At 37.3% G+C, this 24,432-nt stretch overlaps 1 protein-coding gene across 1 annotated transcript; it reads right to left on the reverse strand.

Moving 5' to 3' along the window:
* Positions 1-492: 492 nt before the first annotated feature.
* LOC114660636 (spermatogenesis-associated protein 24-like) lies at positions 493-24,432 on the reverse strand. The gene is made up of 6 exons (XM_028813455.2): positions 24,163-24,432; positions 16,145-16,210; positions 15,050-15,180; positions 7,813-7,883; positions 7,390-7,492; positions 493-740 (listed from the first exon to the last, which is right to left on the reverse strand). The coding sequence occupies exons 1-6, from the start codon at positions 24,244-24,246 to the stop codon at positions 632-634; spliced, it is 564 nt and encodes a 187-aa protein (XP_028669288.1). The 5' UTR covers positions 24,247-24,432; the 3' UTR covers positions 493-631.

A 24,432-nucleotide genomic window follows, 5' to 3' on the forward strand; every position in this document is an offset into this window, starting at 1 on the left:
AGTAACAAACATTTTACTGGGCTGATGTAAAATACCTCGAAGGAAATATGGCTAATGGTTCAATAGCCATTTTATAATTAAACAAGTGTTTGCCTTTGGCATCAAGTCCACAATCAAACTTCAAAAGGAAAGCGAAAAAAATTGCCATTTCAACAACCATAATAATGGTGATTTTCGGTAAACAGAGCACCTAAGGGGTAAGCAGGAGAGCACAGAAAGCTAAGGAACCAAAACGAGATGGCAGCTGCAAGCCTGAGGGTGCAATGGGCTAGAAAGTTGGCCCTTGCACTTTGAACTACCATATCAAATGGGATACTCCAGAAGAAGGTGGATCTTACCTCAGGTGCGTGCTTATTATAATATTTATTTCTGAGTGCTTACTAAAAAAAGATCTCAAGGTGTGCTGTGTCCTAGCTACTCCATAAACACTGAGTACCATGATCGAGTACCAGGTTTTGGGCTACAAACATACATACATTGTACACTAAAATATAAAAATACATAAACATTTATTTAAAGAAAACTCCTAACAAAAATTTTACAAAATGACTGAGCAAAAAATACAATCAATAAATAGCTTTAGTCCTGTGAATCAAACATTATCAAAAACTAACAGTCTATAAACATTTACTCATAGCAAGTTGTTTGGTGAGCCACATTTTGTTTTTTTCTTCTTTTCAAGTATTTGTGCAATATAATCTTCTTGTTTCTTCTGTATGTGAAGATCTGTCATCTGAACTCTAAAAAGAGGCAAATAAAAATATTTTTGGGTTAAAAGTTGCATGCAAATTTGATTGGTTGCCGTACACCATTTTCAATTATACGTTAGCTGAGAATATATCTATTATAAAAAAAAAATCCTGGCAGGGAGACCAAGGAGACGAGACGTGGTCTTCACGGAAGACAATTTGACGTCCGGCGAGACGAGGCAGTGAGACAGAAGGACAGCTGCTGTACAGGCTTTTAAATGATCAACGCGCAGCACAACAAGCAGAACATGCACCTCGGCAGCAGCAGCTGATCCATCTGCATCTCCTTAGTGTGTGTTCAGCTCCCCCCCCTTCACAATGTGAGCGGGAGAGACGCGAAGTGGCAGGAGCTTAGCGCACCCCCGGGGGTGTTGAGCAAAGTGATCGAGACCTCATCATCTCAGAGTGACACTTTGATGACACGCGAGACTAGACATTACAACCTTAGGAAGCAAAACATGTGAGACGGTGACTTTTGCACATCTCACCCTACTTACAAACAATTTAAAACAAGTTCATGGACATCTAACCTAGCAGTTGTTGGAATGCTTTTGGCAGACATACAAAATGTACTCCCAACTCTTAAAATAATGACAAGCAGAACATGCAGCTCGCCAGCAGCAGCTGCAGCAAACCAGGAGATGATCCCAGCACATCTTCTTAGTGTGTCCCCCGGGACAAAGCAAGCGGCAGAGACGCGAAGTGGCAAAAGTACAGCTGCTGTACAGGGTTTTAAATGATTGAAGCAAAGCAAGACAAGCAGAACACGCAGCTCGCCAGCAGCAGCAGAAAGACAGGCTATTCCAACTGCATCTCCTTAGTGTGGGCTCAGCATCCCCCCCTCCACCCGTCCCCACTAACAACGCAAGCAGCATTATACATCCCGCGAAAAACAGATTTAATCACGCCTGGGGCAGGAAATAATGGACAAATATTGTTTTTACAAAAGTTTTAAAGCAAAAGTGAAAATAATGCATATGTAATAATTCACATGAAAATAACAATTTCTTTAAATTGTATATCCGGTAAACCAAACCCAGGGGTGGGCGAGCGAAGCAAGCAGGGGCAGAAGCCCTCTAGTAGAAATAAAAACAAGAAACAGTCAAGTAAGTAAAATAATATGGCTTAATACCCATAATCATGAGCTTTGCTGTTTAAGCCAGCTCATTTGAACTCCTTCTATTATGGAACCAAGGATGAATTGGGGGCCGAATACAACCAGTGCTGGTTTTCATAGTGGTGAGAGGAGACGGTAATGTAAACTATTCTGAACAGTAGTACAAGTGTGACGAGAATAGGCCATTCAGCCCAACAAGCTTGACAGTCCTAGATTGTCCAAAATAACATCAAGTCGAGATCTGAAGGCTCATAAGGTTCTAATCTCTACCACACTAGTTGGTAATTTATTCTTTGTGTGAAGGAAATATTTTTAACATTTGAGCAAAAAATTCTCAAAATAAGTTTTCAATCACGTTCCTCTGGACAGTTTAACTACAGTCTGATAGCCTGAATGCCTGATGTAAGATGAAGATATGTTTTTAAATTAAGTTGTATTTACAATTAAAGTGCCTTCCAAATGTATTCTGAGTCTTTGAAAGTTTGCAAATGTTACTAGATTACAAATATTTTCACAATTACAATTTTTACTGCAAATTTGCATTCAAAATGTTATGGCATGATTAGTTATTTATTAAAGTATATTGTAAACACAATCAAAAACTGAAACACGCTGTTTGCAGGAATATTGATAATCCACACAGTAACATTTGTCTGATCCCCTTTCTGCTCTAACTAACAATTTTAGATAATTTTCAGTAGACGTCTACTAGTTTTGCATGCTGGTTAGGAGTAATAGTTATCTATTCCATTTAGCAGATCTGCTTAGACTCATGCAGGTTTCTTAGACATCCATTTATGAGTGTCCATTTTCAAACTTCATGATCCTTCATGTGGTTATGTTCTGAAATTTACCTGGGCAACTCAAAGATATTTACAGTGTCTCTCATGTGAGATACGTTCCACAGCATCATGTGCTATGTCACTGTAGGAATTGTCATTTTTACACCATGGGCTGCATAAGGTGAAATTGGGAAAAATCTTATCTAATCCGATCATAATAATACTGCTAAAAATACAGCTGGTTTACTATTGTAGTTTTTGGTAACTTCCACACTGTTTTTAGGATTATTCATTTTGACTAGCAGTTTATTTCTTGTTTGGTGAATACCATATAAAGAATGAAGTATACATTAAATAATTTACAACTTCTCAGAAGGTCTACAACCCAAGCAGAATAATATACATGCATAACAATGGTCAATCCTGATGTTACTACAGATACTGTACATTAAAAAAGTATAAAATATAAACTAAAATGGCAATGTCCAAGGTAATGTCCCAGGTCCTGCCTTTACATGTTCTCCCTGAGTCTGCGTGTGTTTCCTCCAGGTGCTCTGGTTTCCTTCCACAGACTAAAGGCATGCAGGTTCCAGTGAAGGGTACTGTCAATGTTAACACATACAAAGACATGTTAAATGAACTGGAACACTGATAGTGAACAAGGTCGACTTGTCAACTATCAAATGCTTATTTGGCTGAATAGGCACAGAATCCCCAGAAACCCTCCAAAATCTTGTAAAAAGCCTTCCCAATTGAATGGGGGATGGGAGAACTCCATATTAATGCCCATGGTTTTGGAATGGAATGCCCAATAAGCTCTTATTGGTGTGATGTTCAGGTGTCCACAAATTTTTGGCTATATAGTGCACTTTAAAAGATTTTCACCAGTTTATCATTACGTATATATTTGAAGACTGCAAGAAATGTTATAACAGTTTTAAAGAAGAAATATAAATTTGTTGAAATGTTTGCTCAAGTAAAATATGAATGAATGGATTTTTTTCCAAAACTTGGCATGCCAATAGCCCTCCAAAAATCATTTGAAAAGCCAATTTCCCTTGTGGATTACTATAGGGTACCAAATACCAAAAAAACAAAGTGTGAAAGAAATTAATGCAAACCTATTCATACTAATGCAATGCAATGAATTTGAAACAAGATCAAGAAGTGTTACTTTCATAAAACACTATTCAGATGCTAAATCCAGGGCCTTAATACTTCTAAACTGAATTAATTTGAAAGTTTACAAGATTCTCCCACTAAGTACTGTATGTTACTTCTATGAATTTATTTATATTTTGTGCATATCATTTCAAGAAAAACACACATCACAAATATTTTACGTACTAATCAGCCATTTTAAACAAGTATTTTCCAGCCATCACCAGTAGCTCCATCAGGAAATAGCCTAGGGTCTGAATTCAATGGAACAACTAACTGCAGGGCACCATGAGAGTGCAATGGTTAGCTTCATGAAAGCAGTGTCCTGGGTTCAAATCTTGAATCTAGTCATTGACCATGTGGAGTTTGCAAGTTGTCTCTGTGTATGTGTGAGTTTTTTTTTTATTTACTCCAGTTTATGTCCCATATCCCCAGAGATGCATAAGTTACAAAACTGTCCATTCCAAACTGAACCCTGGTCTCCTTGTTGCAAGGCAGCGGTAATACCCCTGCACTACTGTGCCACCCACACACTACTAGATTAAGTAGGTCTGAGAATGTTATGTGGAAAAACACACAGCCTGAAAAAAGGTCAATACACATTTAGACCTGGATAAAACAAAGAGGGGTAGTTATCTGAATTATCATAAAGGTGTTTTCAATATTATTTTTTTTTATATTTTGATATACTTTACTAAACATAAATTCAGATACTGTACTTTAATGTGAAATTTTAAATGAAGGAAAAAACATTAAATACATGAATTTAATATGTATACAGTAATCCCTCCTCGATCGCGGGGGTTGCGTTCCAGAACACCCCGCGAAAGGTGAAAATCCGCGAAGTACAAACCATATGTTTATTTTTATATTGTCATGCTTGGGTCACAGATTTGCACAGAAACACAGGAGGTTGTAGAGAGACAGGAACTTTATTCAAACACTGCAAACAAACATTTGTCTCTTTTTCAAAAGTTTAAACTGTGCTCCATGACAAGACAGAGATGACAGTTCCGTCTCACAATTAAAAGAATGCAAACATATCATCCTCTTCAAAGAAGTGCGCGTCAGGAGTAGAGAATGTCAGAGAGAGAGAGAAAAAAGCAAACAATCAAAAATCAATAGGGCTGTTTGGCTTTTAAGTATGCGAAGCACTGCCAGACAAAGCAGCTGCAAGAAAGGCAGCAATGTGAAGGTAGTCTTTCAGCATTTTTAGAGGAGCGTCCGTATCCTCTAGGCCAGCTGTGCGCAACCTGCGGCCGTACGGCCGCATGCGGCCGTGGGCAAGGACTTTGGCGGCCGTGGACGTGTCTATTAAAGTGTACGTAATGGCGGCCGTGCAGGTGTAGGGTCTCTGGACTCCAGCGAGTAAGGGGTCTCAACGCCGCGGAATCTTTGTCGGCCGGGTCGGTATGGTGACGCCGAAAGCCGATTTGGACTCTGGGGTCTCTAGACTCCTGCAAGTGTAGAATCTCAAACACCGCAGAACCTTCCTTAGCCGGGTCGGTATGTTTGCAAGTCTGTCTGCAAACATGCAAGAGCAAGGAAGCCATTAATGGCGATGTTTTCCAAACTTCCTGAAACAATTGCTGTAAAGGTTTTTTGTCCTATATGACGTTTCGTAGACATTTTTTTACATATGTAGACCAGTAAATTGAATATTGTCAGATATATCATACTCTGTTTTAATGTGTAATCTGTAAATTTTTACATAAATCATAAAACATTATTAAGTTTACTTGGACTTACTGGCGGCCGTTATTAAAGTAAAAAGTCTGTAGTGCGGCCGTTATTAAAGTAAAAAGTCTGTAGTGCGGCCGTCAATAGCGGAAAGGTTGCGCATGCCTGCTCTAGGCCAATGCGCGAACAGCCCCTCTGCTCACACCCCCTCCGTCAGGAGCAGAGAATTTCAGAGAGAGTGAGAGAGACAGAGAAAAACAAACAATCAAAAATCAACACGTGCCGTTCGAGCTTTTAAGTATGCGAAGCACCGTGCGGGAAGCATATCGCTTGACAAAGCAGCCACATGTAAGTCCAGCAAGGAAGGGAGCAATGTGAAGGTAATCTTTCAGCGTTTTTTAAGGAGCGGCCGTATCCCCTAGGGGTGTGAACAGCCCCCGTGCTCACAATATATTTGAGGAGTTTTATTTAATACGTAATACGCGCTCTGGTTGGGTAGCTTCTCAGCCATCTGCCAATAGCGTCCCTTGTATGAAATCAACTGGGCAAGCCAACTGAGGAAGCATGTACCAGAAATTAAAAGACCCATTGTCCGCAGAAATCTGCGAACCAGCAAAAAATCTGCGATATAAATTTAAATACGCTTACATACAGTGCATCCGGAAAGTATTCACAGCGCATCACTTTTCTTACCTTTTGTTATGTTTCAGCCTTATTTCATAATGGATTAAATTCATTTTTTTCCTGACTAGTCTCCCAGTTCCTGCCGCTGAAAAACATCCCCATAGCATGATGCTGCCACCACCATGCTTCACTGTTGGGATGGTGCCAGGCTTCTTCCAAACGTGACGCCTGACATTCACACCAAAGAGTTCAATCTTTGTCTCATCAGACCAGAGCATTTTCTTTCTCATGGTCTAAGAGTCCTTCAGGTGCCTTTTGGCAAACTCCAGGCGGGCTGCCATGTGCCTTTTACTAAGGAGTGGCTTCCGTCTGGCCATTCTACCATACAGGCCCGATTAGTGGATTGCTGCAGAGATGGTTGTCCTTCTGGAAGGTTCTCCTCTCTCCACAGAGGACCTCTGGAGCTCTGACAGTGTGACCATTGGGTTCTTGGTCACCTCCCTGACTAAGGCTCTTCTCCCACGATCGCTCAGTTTAGATGGCCAGCCAGCTCTAGGAAGAGTCCTGGTGGTTTCGAACTTCTTCCACTTACGGATGATGGAGGCCACTGTGCTCATTGGGACCTTCAAAGCAGCAGAAATTTTTCTGTAACCTTCCCCAGATTTGTGCCTCGAGACAATCCTGTCTCGGAGGTCTACAGACAATTCTTTTGACTTCATGCTTGGTTTGTGCTCTGACATGAACTGTCAACTGTGGGACCTTATATAGACAGGTGTGTGCCTTTCCAAATCATGTCCAAGCAACTGAATTTACCACAGGTGGACTCCAATTAAGCTGCAGAAACATCTCAAGGATGATCAGGGGAAACAGGATGCACCTGAGCTCAATTTCGAGCTTCATGGCAAAGGCTGTGAATACTTATGTACATGTGCTTTCTCGATTTTTTTATTTTTAATAAATTTGCAAAAATCTCAAGTAAACTTTTTTCACGTTGTCATTAAGGGGTGTTGTGTGTAGAATTCTGAGGAAAAAAATGAATTTAATTCATTTTGGAATAAGGCTGTAACATAACAAAATGTGGAAAAAGTGATGTGCTGTGAATACTTTCTGGATGCGCTGTATAAAATCCGCGATAGAGTGAATCCGCGAAAGTCGAAGCGCGATATAGCGAGGGATTACTGTAACACATTTTCTGTTAAGCTGAAACCTTATAGTTAGCATATTTGTAACCACAGAGGTAACAGTTTATTAAGTAATTGCTAAATGATAGACTTACTTTAAAGTTACTTTCTGCTTATTCAGTCGATGATGAAGTTTCTTTATTTCGGTCTCTTTTTCATTTAACATGTCTTTGTGTTTTAAAGCCACAGATTCAATTTCTGTAATAATAAACAAATTTCACTGATCCATTATTTACAGTCAATGTAATAAAAAAAACACAAATTAAGACAATGTTAATTTGGAAATTTCAGCAAAGATTGGGCTGATCTGGAAAATCTGCATTTCAAATGATGAAAACAGGTATTAGTAAATCTGAAACAATGAGAGCAAACCTCAAAACCATTATAAGTTCAGTAATTTATGTTTTCATTAAGTTATCAAAAAACATAATACATTAGTACAAAATTAACAAAATTGCTTTTAGCAGAAGGACATTTTATCAATCATGTATAGAACTGTTCACTTTCTGAGAGCTTACCATTATATCTGCTTATGAGTTTGTCATTTTTTGTGGACTCCTTCAGAGCTTTTTTTTTAACAATGGTAAGTCTACGTGATAAGCAAAAAAATAATAAATTAGTATATCAAATCAAATCTATTTTCAAAGTAGAAAAAAGAAATGAAATTAATGACATTAAAATAATTCTGCGTTAAACATGATGCCCTACTATTAACTCTTACATCAAATAATTTATTAAGTTATTTATTAATAATTATTACATATTTTATAATTCTGTTTATCATCTCTTTATATTATTCTTAAATGCGTAGGCTGGGAGTTTAGCAACTAAGCATTTCTCTGCATATTTGCTGTAAATATAATTTGCATATGACAAATAAAATTTGACTTGGCTAAAGTGAAGAATCTATGCAAATTTTACATTCCATTCATAAAAAAGATAACACTATCATATTTGATTGCTGGTACATTCTTGTCTTGGCAGCATAAAAATGAACTGATTGTCATTCATAGGTGAGTGCACATTCTTGCACACCTGACCCTAAAAACACTATAAACATGCCTTAAAAAAATCTGCACTATGAATAAAGTAGCTATCTTTAAACTTAAATGAGTTACAATTTCAATTATAACCTTTACATTTTTCATAAATATAATTTATATACTATATACACAACAGAAACAACTTAAGCACCTACATTAAAAATGAATAAAATGTAAACATCTTGACTGAATGAAAATTCAACCTCAGTATTTGAGAAGCTCCTTACAAATATGAGGAACGTGCGCTTTCACTCCAATACCATACTGTGACATCTCCAACTCAACTCAATAGAACTTAGTTGAGCACAATAAAAAAATGGCAATTTTTTTCTCAAAGCACTTGGATTAAACAGGTATCAGAATATTATGTTACTTTCATACTAAGTTGTTCAGCAAAGCAAATGTAAGAGAGACTGCATAGGGTAATAAATAAAAAAATACACTAAAATATATTAAGAATTAACAAATGTGACTTATTCCTGCACATCATATGTTCTACTGCATGGAACTAAGGAAATGTACCGTAGTTTCAAACTGACATGGTTTGAAGCATGTACTGAATTGTGATCTTACAAATATATTACTATTTGTTGCTGCCATCAAGTTCTGAATATGTAATCTGATGGTATGCCTGTATGGGAAACCATCATAGCAGATGAACATTGGAGACTGCCTCCCAGGGACATACTTTATATTCCCTCATTATGCGGATTGCCAGCATTCCTCTTATCGTGCTCCCATTGAGATGCCCGCAGTGCTGTATTGGAACTGCAATTCCAGTGGGCAGCCCTGCTTGGTTCCAGGGAGTGCCACCAGGGGGAGCTGCTGGAGACAGTCTTCCATCTTCTTTGGAGGGACTTCTGCCTGACCAAGAAGCACTTCTTGAGGGCAGTGTTGTGGCAGAAGATGTGCTCCCTGGTCTAGCATAAAAGGATGTTGTTCCACCTCATTCAGGGAGTCAGACTTGGGAGGATGATGACAAAGCTTGCAAGAGGTGGAGGTAGGAATGGAGAAGGGAGAACATTTTGTATCTGAAAGGCTTAGGTGAAGGTATTTGTTTACAATAAATCAAGATATTTGGACCCAGGGTTGTGTTTGATCTAGCTGTGTCTGGGTCTCAGAGATGCCCCCTACAGGTTACAAGTACTTCATGCATACAAATAGAGAGGCATGTAGAACTGTAAATTTCTCAGGGAATTATTATCAGAATTTAAAGTAATAAATAAACATGCTATGTAAAGTAAATTCCTGTCTGCTAAACTTCAGCATTGTGTTTTCATTGTTATTTGTTTTAAGTAAATGGTACTTTGCAACCTTTCATTTGCTTACAGAGACAATTTTATGTAATGCTTTATTTTTGAGTTAAGAATGTTATTGTTTTTCTGCATAACTGTACTACAATAACAGATGCACTATGGTATCAAGAGACTGTACAGCTTTGCTAAGTGTGCTAAATAAAAAACAAGGTCTATTTTGTTCCTTTGTGCTTTTTTTGCCTTCCTTAGGAATCATAACTGCAGTATTTAGTTTGCTTTCAACTGACAAGCTACTTATGAATTTATATTGAGTCAAAAAACGTAGTCCTGGGTTTCCCATGAAACCTGAAAGGCATATTTGCATCCCATGACATGGGGGGCTGTATCAGAAATGTGCTGTTAATTTGTTTTGATGTTCTGTCCCTGTTTTCTAATTTTATTTCTTACGAGCTGTATATACCCGGCGTTGCCCGGGGCAGAAGTAACCTAATCGGTCAAACACTTACATATATACCAAAGTAAACCTAATCGGTCAAACAGTTACATATATAAAAAAACCGAACCTAATCGGACAAACAGCTTCATATATACAGAAGCGAACCTAATCGGACAAACAGCTAATCTATATACATAAGCAAACCTAATTGGTCAAACAGTTACATAAATACAAAAGCAAACCTAATCGATGAAACAGCTTCATATATACAGAAGCGAACCTAATTGGTCAAACAGTTATGCATGTGCAGAATAATTTTACAAAGATTATGCGTGTTAACAATCATTAAAAAGAAAAGATTGAGGAACTCTTCTTCTATATGTGATGAAGCTGGATGAAGCTGACTTGACGAAGACGTAGGTGGCATAGATTGGTTTTTCTAAAACAGAAGAAAAAAATGAGTATCTATTATTATTTTAAATTAGAATGAAAATGAGAACCTTGATTAGAGATAGATTATCCGTATTAAAATATGTGCATGAATAAACTTTTGCTAACTCTCTAGCAAAAGTTTATTCATACAAATTGGCATGGGATGGCTTTGTGAAAAAGTAAAAATTAGATAAAAATAAATTGAGAATGCGTACTTCCATTTGACTGAGATTATGTGTAATGATGAAAAAAAAGTTTAGTATGTTTTTTTTTCCATACGGGAAGGATGTAAAACCTTACATAGGCACCCTTCAGCCCGTACTGAAGGGTACTGTCAGATTCTTACTGACTAAAAAACACCCTTTTTATTCCACAGCTACCCCAAAAACCACTATTAGGCATTACTTTGGGGTGGCAGTAGTTTAGTTATGAAACAGCTGGGTCCTGAAAAAAATCTGTCTGATTAGTGGCTTCATCACATATAGAAGAACAGTTCCTCAATCTTTTCTTTTTAATGATTGTTAACACGCATAATGTTTGTAAAATCATTCTGCACATGCATAACTGTTTGACCAATTAGGTTCGCTTCTGTATATATGAAGCTGTTTGATCCATTAGGTTTGCTTTTGTATTTATGTAACTGTTTGACCAATTAGGTTTGCTTATGTATATAGATTAGCTGTTTGTCCGATTAGGTTCGGTTTTTTTATATATGTAACTGTTTGACCGATTAGGTTTACTTTGGTATATATGTAAGTGTTTGACCGATTAGGTTACTTCTGCCCCGGGCAACGCCGGGTATATACAGCTCGTTATATATATAATATACACACACACATAAACATTTATATACATATACATATATATACATATCTACATATACACATGTACATATATATACACACACATACATAAACACACACATAAGACTTACTGAGTGAAACGGGCTTTCATTGACAATCATGTTACGTTATTTTTAAAATGTTTCCTTTTTTTTTCATAACCTCTTTAACACACTACTTCTCCGCTGCGAAGCGCGGGTATTTTGCTAGTATATATATATATATATATATATATATATATATATATATATATATATACATATACACACATACATGCAGTTTTAATAACACAGAAATCAATATAAACATTAACATCATTATCATATGAGAATATGAAGTAATATATAAGAAGCACATTTCATATAAATATAAATTATTAAACAGTAAAATCTTCTTCTGTAATTTGCTACCTTGGCAATTTGTGTGTCTGTCCAGGATTTTAAATGACCTGTAGCTCGCAAACCGTTTCACCTATACACTTGAAATGTGGTACACATATAGTACGTCACGTCTACTATCCGCTTTATGGGTGATGATTGTTTTAGTCTTATTATCTTTATTTTATTTTATTGTACAATCAAGTCCTATCTGCGCACAGCAGGGCAGCCGTGGGCGGATGTGTATGGTGTATTCACTCGATGTTATCGTGCATTGCGCTGTCAGTGGTATTTTGATAAAAGAATTTGAACAACATATAAGAAGCGTATAAATTATTAAACAGTAAAACATTAACATTTAAGAAGTAAAGTTACATTAAGTACTACTGCTGTGCCTTCGGGTATACCTCATTTTTTGTTTGCCCATTACATGCTTAAATGTATACATTTTTTGGTGCACCTACCCGAGAACACGCGACATATAACCGAGCGTGGGAGAAGCATGGATTTTAAACACGCGTTGAGTTGATGTGCTGGTCTCCCTCGTGAAATAAGTGGTAATGTTTGACTAAAATCTACAGCGAGTAAAACGACATTAGCTCCTATTTTTTTTTTTATGATCTCTGAGATGTTGCTTTTTTCGGTTCAAGGCTTCATAAGCTCTTTTATGTTGTATGGTGTACTTATCCCAAACCATCATCTTTGAATGTTGCAACACTTTCGCCTTGTATGTAGATCGGGGTAATTACATTCATTGCATTCCTAGTCTGAATCACAATGTGATTGTATGGGTGGTTACCTGGCACTGTAGGGTTGCCACCCGTCCTTTAAAATACGGAATCGTGCCGCGTTTGAGAATGAAATTGCGCGTCCCGTTTTGAATCAATACTGGACGGGATTTATCCCGTATTTTTTTTTTCAAGCAGCGTCTCATGCAAATCATCCCACACGCATTTTATGAAGATGCCTCCTTTCCTACTTTTGATTGGGTAATACTTGATGTCATCGTTAGTTTGATTGGTGTTTTTAACTGTCCAGTGAGTAGGGTGTGTCTTTCAACGGAATGAAAAAAAGGCCCACCCGACGACCCACCCATTCCATTTTTATATATATAGATAGATTGCTTCTGTTTTTTACCCTTTTCTCACTGTTCTGTGCACATACTTTGGTATGGAAACCAGCACCTTGTGGTTGCATACAAAATACTATAGGATAACATGGCATTTGATGTTGGCACAATTTTTCTATAACATAAGACATCACATATTATGAAGCATCCAAGGAGTTTGTAAAGGTGTTTAGTCATCCAGTTCATCTGCTTACACCTGAAGGACAAGGGAAGCTCCTTTGAGGGCTGTACAGAATACATGAAGCCATCTATGTCAGACTTGAACATCTATCCCTAAAATGAGACAAAAGCCTCCAACACCTTCTATTAACCATGTACAATGCCATTCTAATACATTTACCTGGCCGTTTCACACTAGCAATCGTGTAATCTAATTAACTCCTGCTTCTGGTGGTTCCCAACACCATGGCAATAGGATTTTGGTAAATGATTGGATTACTCATAATGGTATTAATGCTGGCAAATGTTCCTACCACTCAGTTGAACTAGACATGCTGCTCAGATGAGTGGTTAAACATTTTCAATAAAACACAAGTTCAGTTGCATTTGACTTACTACTAATAGATATTATAGATGAAAGGTTTCTGACTTTGAATAGTCTGTCATTTTATGTTCAAGTTTAGTCGTAAACTAGTAACATGGTGACAGTGGAAAAAAAAACTAATTGTGTAGTGTGTTCCTGCTAAAGACCTTGACGATACCCCTACCTTGCCCCAAAATGTAATACCTTTTAAAATCTCCACCACTTGCTATGACATTTGTACAATATGATACCTCTGTTGTCGTACTAAATATGCTAACCAAGAATCAAAGTGAAAGTTCACTGCTAGGAGGGTTGTGTGTGCCCTTGAGTAAGAGATCTACAATGGGTACAATCTGAAATCACAGATGAACTTAACCTTGGTGTCTTTTGAGAATTTGGGATAAAACCCCATACTGACAAAAATAGATGGTGCAAAATCCACAAAACAACCGAGCACTGGATTTGAACCCGAAATACTGGACCATTGAGATCAATGTGGCATCACACAATATATAATTACATTTCTGGAAGAGGTGATTGGAGTGAACAAAGTAGTAGCATTACGTTAACAATGTGTTCAACAAATCCATGCTTATGACAGGAACGGCCTTCTTACTTAATGTTGAGACAGTGTAAATTTAAATGCATTTATAACTATAATGATAACTGTTTTTAGAGTTAAAATGATACTCAGTTTTGGATTGAGATTATGGTAATGTTAGTGTCCTTTACATATACTGTCTCATGTGTGGCACTGGGCCATTTAACTAGGAAATGCTGGAAGCAAATCTTACTCATTCATTAAATGCATACATTGTAAGGGCCCTTGTTCTTTTAAATAATACATGTGAAACTGGGGGCTAAAAAATGTTATAGTACAAAGGGAACATAACATGCAATAAGGGAAGGAAAAGCATGGAGATAACAGGAAAATTGTTAATGCCATTGAAGTTCTGAAGGAATGAAATGACTTACACAAAGTAATATTGTACTCTTCTACGTACTTGTTTGTTTAAATACATTTATACACTGCAGTTGATAAAAATAATACACAGACTACAAAAGGAAAGCAAATTAGTAACTAGAACCAAAAACTTAAAGAAACAGATATTGTACTGAAGATCTATAAAAACAAAATTTTCTCTCCATTTGTATCGAAATGGGATTTAAAAATCATTAGCTTACTGTAGAGGCCGCCTAAACATTAAGCACAAGCTGTTAGTAACCCAGTGCGATAGAATAGTTTGAGACATAGTCTTATGAAAGTTAACTGGGAGAAAAACATTTATTTCACACATCACATGAAAAGTGTTTGCACTGGATGATGATTTTCAGAGGAGAGAAAAGACGGGATCTCTATTCAGCTCTTCACAAGAATGAATGACAGCTGCAGTTGTGATCAGAACCAGTCTCACATGAAAGAAAAAAAAGGCTATGTTTTCTTTGCACATGTTACATTTGGTACATTTCACTCTCTTGACACCAGTTTTCACCAGTACAACATAAACTGCAATGACTCTTATTGCACATTAAAATAGAAAAGGCTTTATCGGAAGCTATGAATGTGTTTTTTTATGGTGCATCTCATACTGCTATCTTATCCACTGAAAAGGATAAACTGCACAAAAACATCTGTTTAAATCTGAATCCAAACTATAGGACCTACAAAATAAATAGTAAAACAGTAATGCCCAACGATATGAATAAACATGCTTACGTTTTCTCAAATGACTCTCTTTCTTTTTGTAGCTGTTTTTTCAGAACTTCAGTTTCACCAGATGCAAACTCTGACTTTTCATTTTCCATGGCAAGGAGAATTTGAGTTTCTTTATGCCGTAATTTCTCTTCCTTGGATTAGATCAAACAGAAAATCATTCTGGAAAATATACTGTAAAATGCAAGCCACGACTACTTTGAAAATATACACCTTTAATTCAAGTTTTAAATATCAAAAAAATTATAAACAGTTTCCAGTTTTTTTCTTCTTTTAGGAAATGAAATTATTGGAGGGTATTGGGTAAGGCTGAGTAAGGAGAGAAAAACAACAGCACATTTCAGATGGTAACACAACACAGAAAAGGAGAGGAACTTACTAAAGCAAAAAATGGATGTGGGTTTCATATCCAGTCACCTCAGAAATGCATCTCTCACTTGCACCACATCTGCCAAATTCAAACTAAATCTGGCAAGCATTTCTTCCTTATGATATAACAAAAGTCATTAAACAGAAGAAAAATACTGTCTATTAAAAGCTCTGATTTGCTTTGTACAGTCATGGCCAAAAGTTTTGAGAATGACACAATTTTTTTTTCATAACGTTTGCTGCCCTGGCATTCTGTCAATCAACTTCTGGGCCAAATTCTGACTGATGGCAGCCCATTCTTGCATAATCAATGCTTGGGTGAATTGCACAGGTCTTGAAAAATAAGGGCCAACACTTCAAATATTGACTCTTTGCATAAACTTAATGGTCCTGCGGTGGGTTGGCACCCTGCCCAGGATTGGTTCCTGCCTTGTGCCCTGTGTTGGCTGGGATTGGCTCCAGCATGACCCTGTGTTCGGATTCAGCGGGTTGGAAAATGGATGGATGGATGGATAAACTTAATGTAATTGTCAATAAAAGCTTTTGAAACTTATGAAATGCTTGTAATTATACTTCAGTATACCATAGAAACATCTGACAAAAACATCTAAAAACACTGAACAGCAAACTTGCATCATTCTCAAAACTTTTGCCCATGACTATAGTGCCTAACGTCTTACCATACTCATCTGCATCTTAAAGACATTAGACTGTTGACATCAGAAATACCTCAAGCTGTTTCAGCACTGCTTCATACTGTTTTCTCGGGACCATGATTTCTTCTCTATCTTCATCCTTTGAACAAAGTAAACAAATCACATTAAATTCAAAACCTGGCATGAAACAATATTTTTAAAGCAGTAAATAAAACGCAATGTGCTTTGTGATCTTTAGGATTGTGGGAAGTTGGAGTGAATGAGACACCAGTCTATCACACGCACTCAGGCATAAATACTAATGCATGCCGGTCTATTTAGAGCATGTGCAGAGTCCTCTCAGACAGTGATTAGTCAGAAACCAAACAAGCTATGAGGCTGCAATTCAAATGACTGTGCTACCCTATTCTTGCATATATTAACAACTGAATAAAGGCCACGATTAACTTAAACATAAATGGGTAATGACCGAGCGAGATTGCCAGTGTAAGAAGCAGAAATGATGTTTCATCACAGGTTTGCTGGGCTGACATTCTGTGACAGGGTGAGAAGCTCAGTAATTCCATTGCGCCTCAAAGTGGAGTCGCTGCTCCTCTAGATTAAGTGGAGCCATCTGAGGTTAACTGGGCCAGTCATAAGGATGCCACCACTGTGATCCTCACCAGGAAAGGCAACTTCAGAAAATGAGAAGAGACAATAATAAAAAGAAAAAAAATACAGTAAGCAACCTTAAATAAACCCTCACTTTTATGCACTACACATGGACATTACATTCATTTATTTATTCATTTATTTTGGTCTTGCCAAAAAACAGTGTAGTTGAAGAAACTAGAAAAATCTCTTGTACTGTCATCTATTCATTAGGAATTAAAGAACTCTACTACGTGCCAAACCGCAAATAAGGAAATCATAGTGTACAGGGACAAGGCCATTAAGAATTTGTTCAAGCTTTAATAAATCAATGTTTACTTACTGGTCTTCCACAGCCAACTAATCAGTTTGAAAGAATCAACACTCTTAAATTTTACCCTTCACCTTTATGTTCAGCAAGCATGTTTTCAAAAACATAATTCAGGCCAGTGAACAAAATATAGAACATAACAGAATGATGCATGGAGCCGAGACATGGGCAGTAAAGGGAGCACAGGAAAAGAAGCTGGATGTGGCACAAATGAGAATGTTGAGATAGATGTGGAGTTACAAAAAAGGACAGAATAAGAAATGAGGAAATGAGACAAAATTCCTGTTCAAAATATGTCTGAAACTAGTGTTCAGGTCAAAGGGCAGAAAAAGTTCAAAGTCTTGCATAACTAGACATCGAGACAAGTTGAATGGTATATCATACGTGGGGGTTTTCTCTTATCGTTGAGTCTTATGAACACAAAATGAATAAATGTCAGTTAACACATTTGTTTCTCATGGAGCCAGTGAATGGTGACAAGGAGCATGACAGTTTGTACACATGACAATATAAATGCTACTACTACACGGCTTCCAGGCTCACATGTAGCAGGCCAGTTTACAGCCACATAATAAAGGAAATACACAAGGACACGAAGACTCTATGCAGTTAGTTGTAAGACATGCAAGCTAACTCAACAGAACTAAGCACTGAACCACCAAGATCCAACAATTCTGGCAAACAAGAAAAAAAAACATTCAGGAGGAATAAATAAAAATATAAATCAAAGATAATAACTGCATGTTCTGGAAAATTGTATTTTTATGACTTGTTCAGTTTGCAAACATACACTGTTTCATTAAGTGATTTGTTTTAATTCATAGGTAGGCATACTAAAAGACCTGTGGTTGCTGATACTTAAATATATCAGAGGCAGTAATCCAAAATACACTGGGCAGCACAATGGGAAAACCCTATGGTTACTGATAGATGGGCTTTCCATTATGACATGGATCGATACAAGTGCCTCACTGTATACCATGGCAAACCCAAACCAGCACTGGGCAAAGAATAAGTCTGGGGAAACTGGTGGCCAAGAAAATTACTTGGGTATTCTCAAGATATGTCAAGAACGTGTGGCTCGGCATTATCCTCCTGAAAAAGGCACAAGGCTGGACTGCCAGAAAATGTCACATGTGCTCTCAACTGACCACTGTGCAATCAAACCGGGCTTAACATGCAGCTGAGTAAAAGGGGGATGATATTCAAAACACAGACCCTCTCCCCCAGTTCTGATTGGGTAATGCCCCATTTCAGCTTACTCATCCTTCCTGAGACAGTGGGATGCGAACTCCAGCACTGGGTTATTTAACCGCCCTTCTCTGCCAGCTGCACTAAAGGAGAACTCCACCTGCCCAATGGACAATTGGGTTTGTAATTGCTAATGGAAGGCCAAGCTATGGACAAGGGTGGAAAGAAGAAGGGAGCATTGGTGTATCAAAAATGTACACAAGTGGACAAGCCACACCAGTGTCCACATAGCCATCAATACCTGAAAAGGGGGATTGTATTGGTTTCTTCCTTCTGTATTATACTTAACTAGGGGGCTTCGCTCGCCTACCCCCGGGTTTGGTCCTGAGGAAATACAATTTAAAGTGTTTTTTTTATGGGAATTGTTACATATGCATTATGTTCACTTTTTATTTTAAAACTTCTGTAAAAACAATATTTGGAATGAACTTTTCTTCAAGATCCCATTGAATTTTGATTCCTTGTTTGGTCTTACAGCATGATAATGCAACATATGTGTGTGAATATCACTTGTTTGTCTCTTATAAATAAACCAACTTTTTCGAATATTTGTCAATGTGATTTGTTAATTGTCATTGCAAAAGCTATTCTCACGGGAAACTGAAAACGGTTTAATACGAATGGCATATCAAGATCTCTTGTTTGCCCAAACACCGTTTTCGAGTTCATTCAATAAAAATAAGACTTCTTGGTAAAACAATCTACTTATGAAAGTGGGAATATCCAGAGCTGAAGTAGCCGGTGGCATTGTTCTCAAGAAGCTGTGGATTTCTGGCCATTGTGCATTGCACGTCATTGTAATAAATAAGTCTGGCCGACTAATAGTTCTGGATATTACAATTGCATCATGGTATAACTGTTACAATGCTCTTGGACTACCTTGATATGATGATGGTAATATTACTGCTTTACCTATTTTGAATTTGTCTGAATTGACCCGAAATATGGTGTGGGTGTTATTCGTTTTGCTGAATGCGTTTCAACGACCATCCTGTTTCGCCATCTGGGAAAATGAAAGGAAAGAGTAAAGGATCTGAATGTGGCAATGTATTTGACATAAATGACAAAGCATGCTTTTCCTTTGGATATACACAAATATCTATTCTGTTTTGATATCTCCGGCTTTCGAAATGATTATCTTTCAGATTCATATAGACATCCAAGAAAATTTCTTTGTCCATGTTTTGCTGATAAATTTTGTGTAAAGTGCGATACATTTGGACGTATGGATTTGTATCCATTATTGGCTGTATAATTTCTATTACGTCGGATCATTTAACTCTTTTGATTCTTCCCCATGATCATAAAGATACACCTAACCAAATTGTGTTTTTTTTTAAATTAAACTTGTCGTAGCTATAATTGTTGCAGGAACACAGATTCTCATAGCGTATGGTCCATTATTGTGTAAATCAACATTTTGTGTATTGAATGATGCTAATGCAAAAAGATTATTGTAGACGTTTATATTTTGCCTGTGGTGTATGTGGATTGCACTTTCACCAAACAACAAATGTTTTAATTCTTGCGGATACGCATCTTCATTGGGAAGCAGCAGTACTTTTCCCTGATGGCAACAGGAATTAGACGATCTACAAGTCTCCGACATAAACTTTAAAGCCTTACAATATCTACACACTTCCAACATATCACCAATGTCCATATATTTGATCTCTTTTTGTTGTTCCGTTATTTCACTGAGTAATGATTTCTGTTTGTTTGACACTTTCGAATCTTAGTACTGTCATATTTTTGAACTTGCTCTGCATATGTGCACTCAGGTCCTAACCAGGGATCCTGAGTTGGTTTGTCATGTGATGGGCGCGGCAATGTGCTGTATCAGTGCATGCTCCTAACCTCTCTATCTCTCTCTGTGTGTGTATTGCGACAAGGTTTTTGTGAACCTTTTGAATTCCACTGCTGTCATAATCTGTAACCTGATCTGCTTGTGTATCGCGCCAACGTTTTTGAACGTCTTTATGAAGTTCTACTGTGTCTTTTACTCTTTGTCTTTTATTTCTGACCCCATTTGGACCTGCAAGGTTTTCAATTCCACTTGTTCCGGGCTGATTATTACTTTCCTTGCCTGGGTCACCGTCTCACGGGAACATGGTTCCAATGCATGTCAGTATGACATGACTTGACCATGTCACGGGAAGTTAAAGTGTCTCTGCCTCTCTGAAGTGTCTCTCTTCAGAAGATCACATCTTGTCGCAAGATTTTTTTTTTTATAATAGAGAGATATAGACACCATTTTATGTATGTTCTATCCTGCTGGTGCTAATGTAGGTGCTGTGTGGGCCTCCTCCTATCATATATAGCGCTTTGAGTATTGAGAAAAGCGCTATATAAATGTAATGAATTATTATTATTATAATTATTATATATGGGGTTACAAAGGAATTTGTGCAAGGCTATAAAGCTTCATCTTAGCTTCAACGACACAACAGCCTGAATACTGTATGTAAAAATGCAATATTATGTGCTGTTCCATACACTTCTGAAATAAACCACGGTAAACATCTCACCAAACTTTGGGTGACCAGATTTTCAAAGTCCCTGACCGGGACACTTATAACACATGCATGAAAGTGGGTTAACACATGGCATGCATAATGTCCATCCTCATTTGTTTAATGCCTGCTTTGTCTCATCATCATCAGAGAAGGATCAGGGCTAGGGAAAAAATATGTTTTCACAAACAAGACATAATGTATGTTCCTACTGTACAAATCAATACAAATTTTTGAAGTTGATTTTATATTTCATAAAAATCTGTTCATTTAATACAGTATATTACATTCATGAATAAACTCTGCATTTAACATCTAAACATACAAATGCATAAACATAAAAAGTGCATTTTGTTTGTTCTGAAATATCTGTATTAAAATGTTAATGTACTGTTCTATGCATTCTGACTTGTATCCTTCTGTAAATTTCAGGCTCATTTGTTAGCTAAATTTACTGACTGGGTGTGGTAGGATATAGGCTCCTGTCCTGGAGTGGAAAATCTTCAATTCTTGAACTGCAGACTGGTTATATTAATTCTTAAATATTTTACTCAAACAGACCAGGATAAACTGAATTTACAGGACTTTAATTATATTACCAGCCTTTTTTTTGTACATTCTTACAGTAATTTATGCATCTGTTTCTGTTGGTTTCATTTTCAATTAGTTTTTGACATGGGAATGGGAAATAAGTACAGATGCCACAGAACCTGTTTTATTTAATTTATAACATGGGAATGGATAAATGTCATAGGACTAAGAACTGAGAATGGAAGAAGTATGAAGGGACCTATAAGATAAAGAGTCATTCATCACCAGGACAAGGTAGCCAATCAAATGTGTGCAATGTCACATGTCCTGAAACCCCATTTGTGCATTTTGACATAAATAAGGGAGCAAAAAAAAAAAAAAGGCAAAGGCAACAGAGGAAGCGACATCAGAGATTGAGACATGTGGAACCGTTTCATCTGGACATCAGAGAACATAACCTATGAAGAATACTGATCGCTAAATAAAAAGCTGCCCAGAACAACATCCACCCTTTGACACTTCTGATTTTCAGCAAGCTTTTCTAAGACTGTTTATATCCAGACTCTGCTACTTATTTTATCTTCTATTATATTCTCTTTTCTTTGGTATTGTTTTATACTAATAATACCATGTTGCTTTATTATTTTCTGTGATTTGTCTTTTATCTAGAGCAGTGCTTCCCAAACTCGGTCCTGGGGACCCACTGTGGCTGCTGGTTTTTGTTCCAACCAGCTTGGACTCCTGGGCTAATTAAGTGAATTGTTATTTCCCAAGTTCTGTGTTTTGGGAACAATAATGAAATTAGAAATCTAAGTTTGGTCAAAAAATATATATTAAAATGTACCAAGTTATATGGGAATAATGTATTTTTTTCTTTTTAACAATATTTTCATCTTGATTTTCATTCTACTTTTCCAGGTGTTCTAATTGTTTAATTAATCCATTATTTACTAATTAATGGGTCTGACGCTAAAGTAGTTGCAGCCTTTGATTATTCAGTGTTGTTTGCCTTTGTGTATGCTCTGTTCATTTTTAATTATCATGAATAAGATACAATGAAGGGGGCAAAATATAATGAAATCAAGAAAAGAGAGTTAAGTATTTAAATCTATAGCAAAAGCAATTTTTTTTTCTAAATGTCTTATTCTACATTCAGAAAATGTACATTTATAAGATAAAAAAAATACCAGCTAATTAAATGAGATCAGTGTGATCAGGATCAGGCACAGAAAATATTTTCTTATAAATAGTTTGGAAAGTACTGATCTAGAGTGATCTAGAGTGACTGAAACAATAAGATGGTGCCTAGTGTGGGGTAGATTGCTGCTTTCTTACAAGGTTTATCAACACTGTCGAGTTCTCCCCTCAACAACTCAAACAACTGCAGTAAAACCACATAGTTTGGTTAGTAAGTTGCATCAAACCAAAGTGTTGCAGTTTTATGTGTGTCGTAAGTACACCTGCATGTTTGTTAAGTGTTGGTGAAAGTGAGTCCCTGTTTAGAGAATCCTATGCAGGATTACTGCGGACTGACTGGCAATCGGCGCCCCTCGAGACTTTGTCTGGCTAGGATCGTTATGTGTATGTGTGTGAATCTTCAAGGGTGTAAGTAAATTAACCTAATAAACGTTCTGGTAAGTCTTACAAACATCACGATGATACAGCTCCTCAGTAGCTTTTTGTGGATGGGAAATGGCCGTCAACATCTGACTTTCCCCCTCGCATGACCCCCCCCCCAATACTTTGCAATGAGTGCACAAAGCTTTAGTCACATCATTAGGTTTTGGTTTGGGAAAAGGGAATATTCATTTTCTCTTTGGCATGGTTGATTTGTGAGATTCACAGCATTGATCTGCATCCTTACATTTGTACTTTTTTTTTCATTCCTGTCAGATGAAGACGCCTTAAGGTGACATAAAAAGCGCCTGGGAGAAGTAAGCATTGATATGCAGTGTGTTGTAGTGGTTAAGGTTTTGGACCTAGGACTTCAAGCACTGTGATTGTGGGTTCAAATCCTGCTACTGACACTGTGACCATGAGCAAGTTATTTCACCTGCTTGTGCTCCAACTGGAAAAACAAAAAAAGTTGTAAGTTGCCTTGCACAAAGGCGTCAGTCAAATGCTAAGTAATACTTGACCAACTGTGACTAACAGCTGTACGAAGCAGTGAGGGTGTCGCTTTATTTTGTGTGATTGGAGGTTTAAGAAGTCTTTTTTAGAACATGTTGTTATATTTCAGTTGTTTTTTTGAGCTACATAGCTCACAACCTCTGGCCGCCCTAACTAAACTGCATGTCAACGACTCTGGTTCTGGAGTAAAAACGTCAAAACAATAGCTGGCCTTCGCAAACTCCAGATTTGAAATGATTTGAAAATGTATGACAAACGAAAATCAAGAAATGTGATTTAGCTGAAGAAACAAAACACTCCACGTAAAAAGTCAATACCGCATAAGCGGCAGCGACTGCTATTGGATGGGTTTGCAAAAAAGAAAGAAGAAAAACTATTGTTACATTTTTGTGAATGTTTTATTGTGGACTGTGGATATCCTGGATAGTAGGATAAGCAGCTTCGAAAAAAGAATTAACTTAAATTCGTTAACATCTATCAATATATATACTGTGCCGTCCATAAGGTTTCGTAAAAACACAAAATTGTATTTTACATATATCGCCCAATCTAAAGTCGAACACCACTTGGGCAACACGTTTAAACGGCGTTAGAAATTCATGACACGTCCGCATTGCGCTTTAACCTGAATATCCCTCCAGCTAGCCCGACCGTAACGTTTGCGTTCGTTGTCAAGAAACTCAGGACTTCTCAAAAATATCATACCTTCTGTTTAAAGTCGACCAAGATACGTTGTTGTATTTCAATGACATCTCGCAGCTGTTCATAAACCAGTGTTGAACTGTGCATTTTACCAAACAATTCTGACAGTGTGAAAGTTGCTTCTCCACAGTCAAATCAGAAACTGTATTCTTCAGACGCTGCGCTGTTGTCGTCTTGGTAACGTTAACGACAGTGCCGGGTTTCCAAATGACAGTCGTATTCTGATGCCGCAAAGTGTGTCTGTCGCAAACTTTTTTTTCTGTAGTGAGACGG

This window comes from Erpetoichthys calabaricus, chromosome 11 (assembly GCF_900747795.2).
Source record: "Erpetoichthys calabaricus chromosome 11, fErpCal1.3, whole genome shotgun sequence".
Lineage (NCBI taxonomy): Eukaryota > Metazoa > Chordata > Cladistia > Polypteriformes > Polypteridae > Erpetoichthys > Erpetoichthys calabaricus.

What these genes read in the sequence shown, in the direction of transcription:
- LOC114660636 (XM_028813455.2), bottom strand. Translation starts at nt 24,246, where the DNA reads ATGCACAGTTCAACACTGGTTTATGAACAGCTGCGAGATGTCATTGAA. An exon ending in TGGTCGACTTTAAACAGAAG is followed by an intron (nt 16,211 to 24,162) that starts GTATGATATTTT and finishes CTTTGTTCAAAG; the next exon opens with GATGAAGATAGAGAAGAAAT. An exon ending in AGAGAGTCATTTGAGAAAAC is followed by an intron (nt 7,884 to 15,049) that starts GTAAGCATGTTT and finishes CTTATCACGTAG; the next exon opens with ACTTACCATTGTTAAAAAAA.